Consider the following 15,563-nt stretch of genomic DNA (forward strand, 5'->3'; position numbering starts at 1 on the left):
GAAAGTGTGAAATGTTCACATTAAATGCTCCTGTGGTTTCAGACTTTTTTTTTTTTTTTTAATTTGATGGAAATCAATTTTGAAATGTGATTTTGTAAAGAAGATGGGAAACTAATTCTCCTGTGCTTTTTTTTTTTTTTGTGCGTGTCTCTGACACTGTGGACCTTTGCAGGTAAAGGTCATTTGATGATGCTGTGCATGATCTTTTCTTCAAGGAGGATGTAGAAAACTATTTTGTTCATATTAACTGGGAGAATATTCTGCTTTTCTCCTACAATACAAACGTATTGGATGTCGCGGAAGTTGGCGTAGGTGTGAGTATCTGTCATTCACTAGCTCTTGGTGGATGGATGAATGAATGTGCTCTTGTTTTTGTCCCTCCTCCAGCAGATGGAGCCGTCAGATCACAGTTGACTCCACACACACCACGCAGAAACGCTCCCTTTTAGCAAATGCACTGGCTTTATTGTGAATGTGAAATACCAAAACTCAAACAAGCACCTGCACGATGAGCTCGGAAACATACAAATGCAGTAACCTTAATACGCTTACATTTGTTTTTAATGCTTTTTTTTTGTCTCTTTAGATTTAACACACAAAAAAGGCAGTTAAGCTTAACTGTAATTGTTGCATGCTCGTTATATGGTATAAAGCAAAGTGCTGTGGGTAAGAGCATGAGCGCACGCAAACATTTCTACTTGATTCAGCTCAGCAGATTTCACATGCAACATGCTCTCAGTCACAGCAGGGAATGCTAACTTCTCAGTACAGTTATCTGCTTCGGTATGGCAGTTGGCAGCATATATTGAGGTGGATGAGAGAGAGAGAGGGAGGAGGGTGGAGGCAGTGGGTGAAGCAGAAGATGACAACCGGAGTTTAAAGCAGAAAGAAGGTTCACTGTTTGCAGGTGAGACATGCATGCCACTGGATTCAATGTGTGAGGTGATATGGGTGAGTCTCCTTGGGGGTGGGGGGAGGTGGGGGCTTCAACAGGTGGGTCTTCTGGAGATTGGCGGGTAAACTGTGAGAAATCAGAAGGTGCAGGACGACTCCATCGACTGGCAGATCTGAGCCGACACTTCATCCGGCGGCCTCTCGGCGTCGATCTGCAGGAAGAGACGAAACGCGGTGAGGCCCCTTTTTTTCCAGGAAAGGAAGACGATGACGGTCTGTAACTGTGGACAGACGAGCTCAATACCTGCCGTGGCATTTAAGCCCACACATAAACACTCCAGCACCCCGTGTGGCATTTCGACGTTCAAACGGCTCATTTTTAAAGAGAAGGCCTGTGATTTTTTTCCTCCTCACACTCACTTCAGTGGAGCCATCACCGAAGAGAATAAAGCTCACGGCACAGAGGACTTCACTTTTATTTATACGCTTCATCGTTTGACAGTTCGGCAGTTTGTTCACGGTCCAAAACTGCTTTTTAATTGCCTGTTCACTTTTATCATACTGAATTAACAGAGTCTTTACATTCAACGTGTATGAAACAATAGAGAATCAATGCAGGTGCTTCCATACATTGTTATGTTTTGAGTTGTTCGCGTTTAATATTGGTCTATCGTTAACATACACCTGAATGATTAATGCAAGAAAAGAAAAAGTGGAATTCGGTCTTGACTTCTCAAACTTTTAGAGTTCATCTGTGGGATTATGTGCAGGGATGTATGATATGCAGAGGTAACTATGTATTAACACGTCATTACTCAAGTAGATTTTTGTGTTTCGGTTACCATTACTTTAAGTATTTGCTTTTTTGGGAGGATTCTATTTTACTTGTAATGCATTTGAACAGAGTCGCCTTTGCTTTTTCCTCCTCACTGAATCATCATCAAAACCTTCTGATGATGATTTAGAGTTACAGTGAAAGGATCAAAACTAACAGTTCTCTACACCGAAGCTGCAGATGATTGACAAAATGAAAGTGTCATTGACTTTCATCAATAATGGCTGAACACATTCCACTTCAATAATACAATCCCTACAAAAATCAAGGTTATAAATGCCATTCACGGTGCTTCATCTAAAGTTCAGGAAATCTGTTTTTGTTAAATAATTTAGATTCCGACTTTAAACTATGCTGTTAAGCTAAATCCTGTCATTACTGATGATTAAACTGCAGAGAGACGTTGCACCATAGCAAGAGTTATGTCTGTCTGCACATCTGCATTCATACTCTTTTATGCTTCAGTACATTTTTAGAACTATTTCATTTACTACTTTTACTAAAGTATTTTCCAAACATCAACTTCAGTAAATAATCTACTCGAGTACTTTGCCACATCTGAAGATTCAACTCATAAAAGTTGGTCTCTCAAGTTTTTCCTTGGTAAAAATTGTATTGTGAAGCTGAAGTATACAACACAAAGCCGTGTACGTGCGCGTGCGTGTCTAAAGTGGCTTTCAGTTGAGACAGTGTGGATCTATACGCTCATTTGCTTAATGGACTCCTGAGGCCCTAATGGTACCGTGTGCAGGAGCCTCTTGCGTTCGTAATGATCCGCCACGGCCTGGCTGTCGTCGCAGAAGCTCTCCACCCTCCTCTGCAGGTCACCCGGGGGGCCGGAGGGTCTGCTGCGACACTGCAGGCGACTGGACATGGTGTCGGCCGAGCAGCTGAGCAGGAGCACCACGCTGGGTTCCCCCATCTGACGGAGGAGGAGAGAGTTCACATGGTTTGATCCCCGTGTTGGTTTCTCAGGTGCGGAACATCTCGTCGCATTAACTCTGAGTCGCATTTAAACACTCTATGGTGGGTTCATTTACTCTTGTTTGAAATGTTCTTTTTTTTCTTGCCACATGTCTGCAGTCTGCTGCTCTGACCTTGGCATCGTACTCTTCAGCCTGTCTCAGGTCTCTGGGGAAGCCGTTAATCACCAGACCTTTTCCCTGCCGGACCGACGAGGCCACCGCCTCGCACAGCAGCTCCAGCAATGCGTCCTGTGAAACACAAACACATAGACACACACACACAATTAGTTACAATGGACACACAACTAAAAAAGAAGAAATAACTATTTAGTGAAGTTCTACAAAAGCTCCAATATATCATGAAACTGAATTTTCTTTTTAGGTTTCAATCAATGGGGAAAAAATAGCCCATGCATACAGAATTTCTGGCAAATGAACACTTTAACATTCAGTTGCTTTATTGTCATTGTCATAAATACAACAAAAGAAAAGTGCATTAATGGTTGTGAATCCCATCACATCCCAAATAGCCGTTATAATAATAGAGACCAGTGCAGGCACAAAATGCAAATTGTTCTTTTTTGCAGCAGCAGCAGCAGCAAGAGACACGAGAGAATCAAAAACAGGGAGTACATGGTCAGATTGTGGAGTAATGTTGTTGCTGAAGCAATGCAAAGTCCAGTTCACAGTTATTGTATTGCAAAGACCCAGCAATGGAGTTCAAATGACTATATTTGAAAATAAATAAATAAATAAAAAGTTTACCAAGAAACACAGTTAGATCATAAATTACTTCAATTTGCACAATATATCTGTCGTGTCTGACTTTCACAGTTGGCTAATTGCACAACAGATGTGTCCTTTAAAGGAATAATGGTTTCACATGGCTGTCACTGTTTTCTTCAGTGGCATATGCAGGCACACACAAGCACACACACACACACACGTGCACACATGCACACACAATCATGTTTGTTCAAAGAAGCTTACCATTCAAGAAAATAACTTTCTTACAAGAAGAGTCTGCCAGTGACGAACGATTAGATGTGCTGATTAATGGTAAGACTCTCCCACCACGTCTGCCTCAATCTCATTTTTGAGACTAAATAATGCACGGTGGAGCTAATATGTATTTTCAACGACTAAATTTAAAATTTTAATTTAATAAAAATGGATCAACGAATGAAAACCAATGAAATAAACCATGTTGTCCCACGAGGAGTGTGATAAATGTGACAGTTGTAGGCAACAAATATGGAACGATTGTAGCTTTCAAAAGGAAATGTTATAAAACAAGAGTGCTGACCACTCAATCAAGCACTCCCTTGCTTTTTAAAAATATGCTTAGTTGCTTGGTATTCAATATATTAATTTATTAGGGATACATAAACTAAAACTAATAATACTTGATTAATCTCCTAATTCTTTTCCATGTGAACCCATCCTACTTCTGTAGGATGTGGTGGGCAGTCACACCACCGCGCTCCTGGGAGCTGATGAAGGTCAAGGGTCAAGCTCAGGGACTTACAGTACTGACCTCTGCCGTATAAATCCAACCTGCACACTCCTGATCCCAAACCAGCTTCTCTAAACATCCAGAACTCCACTCATCAAACACATGACGCAAGCACTCAATTATGATTGTATAAAATATATTCACTGTTTTTGTGCACTATTTCCAAGTTCTTACATTATTGGCTTTATGACATTCAAAATGGCCAATATCATTACACTGTTGGGTTTTCCTGTGATTTGTGTAATTCCTCTCGTATTGTGTCAGAGTCTGGAGGAAGGCACAAGAAGTTTGACTGACGTGTGGTGGGTTTAAGTTGTGCGCATTCTGAACTGACATGGTTTCCCAATTTAAAGTTATTTCTTCACACTTTGGAATAATTTTAATGTTGGTATAAAAGGAGAGTTAGTTGTGTGTTTGCTTTAAGATTAAAAGAGCTTAGATTGGTGGTGGAGGAAATGAAATGTCTCTTACTTTAATTGAATTTTGTGTGAATGTTTAATTGACAGTGGAAGAGTGTTTTTGTCTGAGACGTCTTCCATCATCTATTTAAACTATTAGTTGGTTATCCCTTGACTTCTTATAGAACATAGCAAATCATTTCTATACAATCATTATATATATATATATATATATGCACACACACTGTACGTTGGTTTAAATCCCTGAAAACTTTTGCTGGAAGATTCCTGATTTAATTTAAAATGATAGGGTGAAAATGGTTTGTGTTAAAAATGTGTCAAACACATTTTAGCTCATGGGTGACATACAGCTCAATTTCAACTCGAGTGGGATGGAAGTTTGACACATTTTTGTCGTGACAGAGAGTATATGTGATGGAAATTTCTTTTTTGCCCACTCACAAATCCAAACAATGAGCACCGATGTAGCCATCTTTAACGGCAGCATCACTGACACCCCAGCTGAGGTCTCAGGGTTGTGTTGTATCCGCCACTGTTGGGAAATAATTTATAAAATCAATGTTTTCTTTGAATTTATTTTGACCATTTTTTCAGTGGTTTGGCCACACTGGAGCCTCTTGTGGGGGTGTTAAATGCAGGATGATTTGTCTTAGTAATGCGTTTTGTGCCTTTTCGTTTAGGGTTTCCAACTAATACAACACTCAACGTTGACGTTGAGTGGCGTTGATGTCCTTGCTGATTGGATTTTAAGCAGGCGTTGAAGCGGAAACGCAAAAAGCACTCGACAACCATCATGGGTTGTTCAGAGGCTTACGGTGTGGCTTCATGAGGATGTGTGGAGGGGGAGTACTGCCTCTGGTGCTTCTTGTGAGTTTATCATAGAAGAAAAGTGTGGAAGCCTCTTAGCCAGAGCTGCATTGGGAAATGCCTAATTTCAATAAGAGATTGAATTGTTCAGTTTCTAATACTTTATTGTGGTGGACATTTTCTTCTTGATTACTGTCTGTAATCATGCTGCATCTGCTTGCTGAGTTTATTAATGGTTGCTTGACATATTGTAGCGTTTATTGCTGCCAGTTTTAATTGGTCTTTTGTCCTCGTCAGAGCTGCAGCATTTTGATTTCAGCTGTTGCTGTGGGTGATTTTCTCCTGATGGGTCTCTGGTTGACTTTGTTTATTGACTTCTGTAGTGTGTTTGCATGTAACCATTACTGTGGACTACTGTATGTGGTTGCACTGATTTGTATTGTAAGTTGTCACTGTTATTCACTATTTCATATCTCACACATTATTGCTGACGGGTGGAATACATTTCCACAGGGATCATTAAGCACATGGACCAGCGGAGATGGGAATCTAAGAGCCGGGATGATGGAAGACCCCTAATGGTGACTTTAAGCAGCCATTCACCTACTTTGTCTTCAGGTAAGCGGCTAATAATGCTCGTAGGCTTATGATACTGCTTTCTATTTACACAGTGCAATCACTCACTTTATAATGAGAGTAAACTGGAAACCTCCAGGTCTGCTTTCTTCCACCGTCGACATGCGGCCCCTCAGTATTTCTCTTCATTAGAAGACAGGATCTTGTATTACTCGAGTTGACCCTCACTGAACTGTGCACTCGGTTATATAATGGTCTGGCTATAAAAATGCCATCGTGAAGTTATGAATGATTCTAATATCCAACGTAACCGACTGCAGCCTCCGAGGTTACCATATAATAATCAATCAAATCTCCAACCGAGCACTGACTTTCAGGGAAAAGCTGTTGTTTTAGACTTTCTTTTTTCAGATTTAATTAGGTCAGAGGTTTCCAACATGGGTCACTTTGGGGGAGTGTGAAAGATAATGGGGGTGAGTTTGGGTGAGATTTTGCCTGTTGTATGAATAAAACGTGCTTTTGTAGCTTGGAAGGACAGTGTGTATTCACCAGTGTTGAGCTTCACTCAGGGCTTTTCAATTAGAGAAGAGGGTCAGCAGCCTTACCGAGAGATCTATGTGTACGATACCTGCTAATGTATATTCTTTACTGCTCTGTGAACTTACAGCTGAGCGACCTGGGAAGCACCCTGATACATGAAATGGTCAATTGATTTGCTGAAGTGAAAAAGCCATCAAGCCTCAGAATTTGCAGGATGTGCTTTTGAGATTTCTTGAGTTTTTTTTCGCTGTGTTGGTGTGAAAAGGGGAAAGGTTAAGTGGCGTCACCTCTTCACAGTGACTACTCTACTTCTCTGTTCACGATGAATAAAGAACACTCATTTGCTTCTTACATGGACGTTTTGCGGATGAGGTGCTCTGTGGCTGTGAAAGAAAGCCAGAAATTCCAAAGAAAGCTGAAATTTAAATCTTAATGACGGACAGAGCTGAGTCACTTGTTTTTTTTTTTGTTGTTGTGTGGAAATATATTGAATTTGTTTCTCTGTATATTATACAGTACATGGATTACTATATGGTTTACTGAAGGGTTTAATTTGGCCCCTAACAACACCCATGGCGGTGCAGTGGTTAATGCTCTCGCCGAACATCTGGGTGCAAATATTAACCAGGCTCTTCTGTCAGGAGTTTGCATTTTCTCCCAATGTGTGAGTAGGTTTCCTCCCGCAGTCTGAAAACAGGCAAAACAAAAAAACAAAGTCCTCTCTCGTTGATTAAAATAGATTTTCTTGTTGTGCCACCAGCTGTTTCCTGTGCCTGTACTGACTGTAAGGCCATATTTCACGTATTTCAACAAGAAAATTAGATGGCACCTTCGCTGTTGCCAGGCAACACTTCACCGAGTCAAGTCGAACTCTCCCAGTGTCATTTTTGTCATTAAAACCTCAGCAGTGAGCCACATGCAATCACATTTTAGATTAAACTCTTAACTCTGATGTGGGCGATATTTGTGTTACAGTGGCTTTCGTAATATGTCCTGCTGTAAACCTGGAGAGGTGCGCTTCAGTAATCCCACTGTGGGATTATTCATCTGTTCTTCACAGACATACACACACAGAGTCTCTATATAGCTGGTTCATTCACATAGCATAAAAAAAAATAAGTGCTCTTGTTGCAGAGCACATGGGACATGACCTTAATGTGCAGTAAGAAGCTTAGACAGCTGAGCCTTGCTTGAAAGCTGTCGCTTTCTCTACCGGGCAGACGGAAAGTTCAAGTAAATCTGTGCGTGGGAGTTTTTCATGTGGCCGGCAAATTCACAGAGCATCGCTTTTATAATCTTCCAAAAATGGATGGCTTTAATGTTTCCGATTATGAGTTATTGTTTTCTATTTTTGATCCTGTTGTGCGAGTGTCCTTTTTTAAAGGGACAGGAAAGTAATGATGAAAGATGGGTGTATTTTCTGGCTTACCTTTAGTAAAACACACACTCATGGAAAGCTTTGACTGTCTTTATGTATGTGAGCATTAAAAAGTGAAGCTGGGTCGTTGCACTCTTTAGATTTGTGTCGTTTAAAAAAAATTAGTGCAGTAATAACAAATCACATCCACCTCCACAGAGCGGGATTTCATCCAGAACTGAATCAATTAAGGCAAAACAATGAGATTATTATTGATTGCCTTGATAACGCTAGGTCTATTTTATAGCACTTTAGATAAAAACTAGTGAAAAATATCTGCTGCCCAAAAACAATTTGCTGATTGCATTCGTGTGTATGTTTGTGTGATGCTGTCGTTTTCAATGAAATTAGATCTCAGAGCAATGACTGATCATTATAAGTGCCTATTTTTCTTCTTCTTTTTTTTTTTTTTTTTTGCAAAATGCAAATGGGGAAAAAGTGTGTGGAATGGAGGACACACAGCTGTGGAAAAACATGAAAACACAACAAAACACTTCAATGTGTCAATAGAGACATGCAAACATACGTCAACCAGTGGGACAAAACATGAGCAAATGAGCATGGTCAAAAGAAGTGTAGTTGTGTGTGTGTGTGTGTGTGTGTGTGTGTGTGTGTGTGTGTGTGTGTGTGTGTGTGTGTGTGTGTGTGTGTGTGTGTGTGTGTGTGGGTAGAAAGTGGTCCAACAAGGGGATGGAAGCAGAAACAACGGTGAGCAGCAGCAACCATAAGGGTGAAAAGAAAGGCACATCTGCCCTCGATTGAGTCCATCAGTTCCTGTAAGGGTTCCCAGGTGATACCTGCATGTTTGCGGGGAAACCATCACATTGCAGTCAATTAGTCCTGCGGCTGCATGAGCAGCTGAGGCGCTGCACCGGCCCAGTCCCAAAGGACTGAAGGAGAGACGACGGGCACCACCCCTCTGCTCACACTAGTCCCAAGGGGGCCGGGGGCAACTGTTTCTTCATTCTCGCACACACTCGCAGCAACAACTCTGAAATCAACCTCAAATCCAGTCGGTTACGAACTCTATTTCCACATTCATCAGGTACAGAGCTACATTTTTGTTTAAAACTTGGATTTTTTTTTTGTCTCTTCTGGGGGGAAAGTCAAATATTTCACTCAGTTTCACATATTTTGCCGTCTACCAACTGTCTGAGAGGGATGAATACTTTACTAAAGTCGGGTTGGATTCTGTCAGTTTGCTTTGGAGCTGCGGACAACATGGCTTTAGGGTGTTTTTAAGCCTCACAAGAAAGGGGTGAAAACAATGAGCCAATCTTCTGCTGTCAGACCGCTTCACAACAAGCCGCGAAACTCTGCAAACCTCAAAAACTAAGACGGGAGAAAATCCTCTGCAGGTTTCTCAATGCAAGCAAACTCTGTAATTTCCATTTATTAACTGCAACTTAGGAAAGTGATCCTTTTCAATGTCTATTTGTATGCCACTTCTTTCCACGTCGAGTTTCCCCAGTGGATCGTCTCCTTTCCCTCTCGAAGGTGGCCGTCTTGACTGCCAAACAGTTGCTGCAGGTTAAAACGGAGCGAGGAAGGTCATCCATCCATCCATCCATCCATCCATCCAACCACTGATGTGGTGATGTTGAAGTATCTGCCAACTGTATCCGTGGCAGAGTTTGTTTGGAGAAAGACTCTGACAGACGGGTTGCCAGAAGGAGACGCTTCTGTCCGTGGGGAAATTGTAGCGAAGAAGCTTGTAAGTTTAAAATTTGTTGCTGCGCTCATCATATCAGGTCAGAAAACATGGATGAGTAACACCCACTGCTGCGGTGGATATACAAGCATTAAATCAAGTGTGACTTTTATTTCACTAACTATAAGAGTAATCCGAAATGAAGTACAAACCGCGAGGGAAGAAGTCATAAATCACAAAGATTGCTGTAGTTTTACTGCGTCGTGCGGCTTTAACATTCCCTTCAGGCTTTTGCAGCAGAGACGTGGTGTCGTGTGCTTGAGAATGGAAGCTTGCTAATAATGACACGATAAATTTTGTCGTAACACACCGACATTGAGGCTCTGTTGTTAATACCAACATAAATTAAAAAAAAAAAAAAAAAAAAAATCTATATATAGTGATAGTGATTTTTAGTCTGTTCTACTAAACATAGCTGTACAACAAACTCTTGCTTCACGTGTTTATTGCACTCTCCAATACACTATTGCAGCTGTTTGACGTAGCAGAGTTGTCAAAAGTACTCTCATCTTGACATATGTATCAAATAAATAAACTTTTTACTTTTTGTTGAAACCAAGACTTGGCATTTAACCTGTCTCAATGTAATCACACAATTTATCAACTTCTATGGCTTTTTGGCATTTTGGACAACTTTTTTTTTTTTGTAAGTTTCATGAAAGTTAGGAAAAGAGATTTGTTCAAATGTCAGATGTCCTGAGGGAAAAGCACTCAAGTAGTCAATCTTGTAAAATGTATTGTAATGAGCACAAACGCTCCTCTGAGCTGATGCTGATCATGTCTCTCTATTTGTAAAACTGCTCTCATTGGCAGAAGCAAGAACAATTCAGATTCAAGCAAGCCAGACAAATATTCATCTTCTGTATTGCTTTAATTTACTGCTAATAATAATTCTGTTATTTCGATGAAATTATTCAATGATAATGTTTTTGTTTCCTTAAAATGAACTTTTGAAAACTAAATGCGAAGGAGGACTATAGACCCTGCCATGTTACATTGGAATGATTCTCTCAAATACCAGTATGGACAAAACAAACATGGGATCTTTTGCAAGTTTTATGGCCACTATAAATTCTCCTACTTGGCTGGCAAACCTTTTAAAAATAAAATGCAAAAAGATGTTTTTATGTCCAGAAGGGTTTCAGTAATTTGCTAAAACAGCTCGACTGTAGTCTGGGAGCATTTTCAGCACCGTCAGTGTTGTAGTGTGTGTTCCTGGCAGCAGGGTGGTTCACGTGGGATCGACTCTAAATAAACCGCAGTGATGAGAGAACATCGAGTGTGACTGTTTGACTCACTTATGTGTTTATAACAAGTTTTGACAATAATGGGCTCAGAGGTGCAGATATATCCAGACTCAGAGGCACGATTTTCATCCTCTATGTTGAGAAAGCAGAGAAAACTCTTTGCTCTGAAAAATTAAGAGACTGTTTTTCAAAGACCAACGCTCTAAATCATTTCAGTTAATAATCATCTTCTGTCTGCTGTGGCAAACTGTGAGCAGACAGAAAATCGAAGGACATTTGTTACACATGGATGCCGATCAATAACTGCAATTCACTCCGGTGGAGTATACACACACAAATACACACGCACGTGTGCAAGCCGCCAACACATGTTACCATGCATTATGAGCACAATACATTGACCTACATTCATTCCCTGCAGACATACTCTAAACTCTACTTGCATAACAGGTCATCTTCGTTTCTTGTTTTGTTGTTTTATTTCCTATTGAGTTTCATCTTCTCTCTGTGTGTGTGTGTGTGTGTGTGTGTGTGTGTGTGTGTGTGTGTGTGTGTGTGTGTGTGTGTGTGTGTGTGTGTGTGTGTGTGTGTGTGTGTGTGTGTGTGTGTGTGTGTCTGGAAACTGCGTCATTACTCACATCAGTGTATTTCAACCTTGGTCCTTCACTCACTGCTCAACCAGGCTCTCACATGCTCCAGTTGTTTTCTGTTGAAAACCTCCAGGTTACTTCCAGGTGCAAATCTTGAATGCTATCCTACTGACTATCATGCCTCATTGAGTGCATTTTGATTGAAGGAAGAACCAGGTCGATTTTAGTGGTGACCCAGTTCAAATATAATTGTTACGAATGTTAATTTTGCTCTATATTGTTACCTGCTTGGCCTGTCACTTATAATGACGAGTGCATTGTGGAAAATTGAGTCATGGCAGTTTTTGGTTTTGGAAAGTGTAGCTTGTTGTTGTCTGGTTTCGTTCTGGTGCGATACTGCAGGTGCATGTGAAATGAGCGCTGTTCGTCCAGTGTGTGCTGAAAGAGGAGTAAACGGCCACAATTCTGCAACTACCAGCAGTCTCCAGCAGACGCAACCACAAAGTTAGTCAGTGAAACTCCATAATCAGCCAGGCTTCTCAACTACGGTTCCGATGATAACCTGGAAGAAGGTAATGATAAGGTGCCCTATCTTAATTTTCATTCAAATGATGAAATTAAATCATGGGATCATCAAAGTTAATAAATTAATAAAGGCAGTTGATCTGGATGTGGGATATGGGTCATTTCCCTGTGTCCGTGTCTACTCTTGCTGGAGGTCAGAAATCTGATTGCTCTTGTCTGAAAATGTAATGGTTTCTCCCATTCCCATAGGTTAGTGTGCAATCGGGTAAAGGTACACACACATACACGTATCTATATATAGGCAGTATATACAGTAGCTTTGAACATTTGAAGCGATGTGTGTGTGGTGTTTTGATGCTAAATGTCACTGCCAGGCAGTCAAGTTCAGTTAAAATGCCTCCATACAGCCCTCATTATCAATCGCTGGCAGCAAAATGCAACACTGCCCATTATCGCTTCAGTCCTAATGAGACCTGTGGAAACTGAAAATGAGGCCAACCTATGTGTCACCTTTACCTAATGCACCTGTGATTTGGATTTAAGCCTCATTTGGTGACGCTAATGTGTCAGGAGATGATGTGGATTAGAACAAATGTTCTGTATCTTCATTACTTTCAGGAGGAAAGAGAAATACTCAGAGAGAGAGAGAGAGAGAGAAAGAGAGAGAGAGAGAGAGGGGAATGAAATGCAGAGCAACAAACAGTCATAACAAAGCCAGTTGTGCCGCCAGGGGACTGGCAGCATGTATGGTGTAGGATTAACAGTGACTCCTCATATTAACACAATTGGTGATTGTGTCTAGGTGTGATAGTTCTATAATGGATCTTTGGCCCCGTTTCCCCAGACAATGCTTTCAAGTGAAAATAGATAACCATTGTCGACAATGATGCTTGAAGCCACTTTTCAGAGTTTTTTGGGTTTTTTTCCTGAAATGCAGATACCACGCCCATACCGAAATTAGATAACTAACGCAGCTGACAACGTTTACTTTTTGTAACATTTTTAAAGACAAACTTGTGCACTTTAATTTTCTCAGAAGACAATAGGGCATGAAATGCTTTGTAATTAATCATTTCTGGTTGGAGGAATAATGAAAGGGCACTCATCCTTACAGAACATAAAATAGTTCCCATAAATAAATGAATAAATCTGAATTAGTGGGCTGCAAGTGATTCACAGACTCTTGTATTAACTTAATCAAAGCATGTGGTCATACGCTTCTAAAAATGTAACTCTCTACTTTAAGCTAAGTTCAGACCATTGTCCAATTTGATCGAGAAGCAGTGACACTTTGGTGATGTACAAGAAAACAACCCAATTTCACATGAGTGGGTCGAACTAGTAGAATGTTTTACAAAAAACTTTGTTTCTCATAGTGTGCTCACTCTGGTTGTGCAAAGAAAAGAAGAAGGAAACCAAAAGCAATTGGTATGATATCTGCGTTTCATTTTCCAATTTGTTTTAACTTTAATTTAATTAAAAAAAAAATGTCTATTATCTACAGTTGCACCAATATCATTATCCTACAGCCAATAGCACAGTTTATGTCGTAATGTTCTGTGTGATGTTTCATTACAAAAATAAACAATAGTGGCCCAACCCCGGCAGTTTCTGTGCATATGGGCATCGTTTTCAAAACGCTGAAACCAAAAAGCAAAAACGAAATGCTGTCATGTAAACAGGGGCTTTATCTGCACGCTTCCTATTTACTGCAAAATAATGCTATTATTTTGCAACGTCAGCGGCTTCGGCAAACTGCTGTCACCACTGTCATTTCTGCGGCGTGAATTCCCTCAGTGTATTACCGAGTGGGTTCAAGTCACCAAAGTGACAGCCAACAAGTCACATCTCCTTCATGATTTAGAAACAGACCGTCCAGTGCCTGCAGGAATGAAAATGCATGTCACTGATGGGTCACTACGACTCTCTGCTCCGATGGACATATTTATATCCTCTCAGAAAATGTGTTTTCTTTCGAGAGTGTTGGGGGGTGGGGGGGGGGTGGAGGCCATTTATCTGCTTCAGCCCGGCCTGTCAGGCTGTTTCCAGCGCCGCGATATGCTCGGACAGCTGTGCCAGCTGTGTCTGGTATACTAGACGTGCAGTCTTAGTGAAAGCCATTTTGAGAGCCCTTGACTGAATAAGATTCCAGCTTCAATCTTTCGTTTATTTAATCACGCCTGTGGATGAAAAAAAAACCCACCCTGCTTACTGGAGTATGTCAGTATATTATCTGGCTGAAAGCTGCCGTGTTCTTCATGTTTCGAGGGCAGCAAAGCTTAATTTCTATTCCCTTGAAAACCTTATTTTCAAAAACTCGTGGGGGGGGGGGGGGGGGGAAGATCCGGCAGACCTTGTTTTCAGACGACTTGTAGCTTTCAGAGTTTTGCACAAGCCTTCCCACTGCTCGCCTGCCAATCAAAAAGCCTAGGTCGTGGTTCTGTGAAAACGTCTGCTGATGGAGTTTTGTAACTGTTTGTGCTGACTGCCCTGTTTTTACAGTAATTCTAAATGAGTCGCCCTCTGACTCCATCTTCAGGTCCAAATTCCAGTAAAATGTGCAGTTTGGGTCTGTGTGTGTGTGAAAGGTATGACATTGGAAAATGGGCACACAGTGTTCTTATCTTCATCCGCGACCTGACATTTTTTTTCCGCCAATAGACACGAGCAGAAAGATCTCTGAAAATAGAGAAAAGGACGGCACAATGTGGAGACAGATTTTGATTACAGATAAACAGAGTTGGTCGATTCAGTCTTGCAACTATTGTACCTGTTACCATGGTGGGTTTTCTTTCGTATCTTGATGTTCAACTACAATCCCAGCTCAGCGTTCCAATACTAATCATTTTTAGATACAATAAAGCATTCATTTAATGAAGCAATAATATACAATTCAAACAATTTCTTAACCATTGGGTTCTACCCATAGACGACATGAAGGCTGGACAAAACTTTCCTCCAGCTCATACCGGGGGTATCCTGAGGACTTTAAGTCCTGGACCGACCTCAGCGTCCAGTTCCTGTATTTGGAATATTCTGCAAAAAGAGCCGGGCAGGAAACGGTGTGATCTGCTGTCTGGCTTCTCTCCATGTGGAGTAGAGGCTGATTCACTCTCAGTTCCTCACAGATGGCCGAACTCTGCATTCTATCATGTAGAGTCAGATCCACAAACACAACAAAGGAAGCGAATTTCAGCCATCTCATCCTTGCAGTGACTGTCCAAAGTTTCTGACTATAGACGACAGCAGGGATGTGTGCTAACTTGTAAACACTGAGATTTGGTTTATGGGTTCGTAGTTCCTTTAAATGGTCGGTGGACATTTTATTACTTTGGCAGCATCTACACACTTTACATAATCAGTCACAACATTCAATAATGGCAGCAGTTGCCATATTAGCTGCTTAAAGACTATTTTAAAGCAAAAAAAAGTGGTTCAGCGTCTTGCCCAAGGGTGATGAAGGATCTCACTGACAACCTCAGGATTGGAAGATGACACGCTCTACCAACGAGCCACATTTC

The 15,563-nt window shown here is 41.0% G+C and overlaps 1 protein-coding gene across 1 annotated transcript in view; it reads right to left on the minus strand.

The window, feature by feature from the left end:
- Positions 1 to 474: 474 nt before the first annotated feature.
- ak5 (adenylate kinase 5) overlaps positions 475 to 15,563 on the minus strand; it is a 78,911-nt gene continuing 63,822 nt past the window's right edge. Inside the window, exons 12-14 of the mRNA XM_080503153.1 lie at positions 2,827 to 2,943; positions 2,472 to 2,651; positions 475 to 1,106 (exon numbers count right to left, since the gene is read on the minus strand). Coding sequence (XP_080359279.1) covers positions 1,032 to 1,106; positions 2,472 to 2,651; positions 2,827 to 2,943 — 372 coding nt within the window. The 3' untranslated portion in view covers positions 475 to 1,031. The remainder of the gene's footprint in view (positions 1,107 to 2,471; positions 2,652 to 2,826; positions 2,944 to 15,563) is intronic.

This window comes from Blennius ocellaris, assembly GCF_963422515.1.
Source record: "Blennius ocellaris genome assembly, chromosome: 10".
In the NCBI taxonomy this organism is placed as follows: Eukaryota; Metazoa; Chordata; class Actinopteri; order Blenniiformes; family Blenniidae; genus Blennius; species Blennius ocellaris.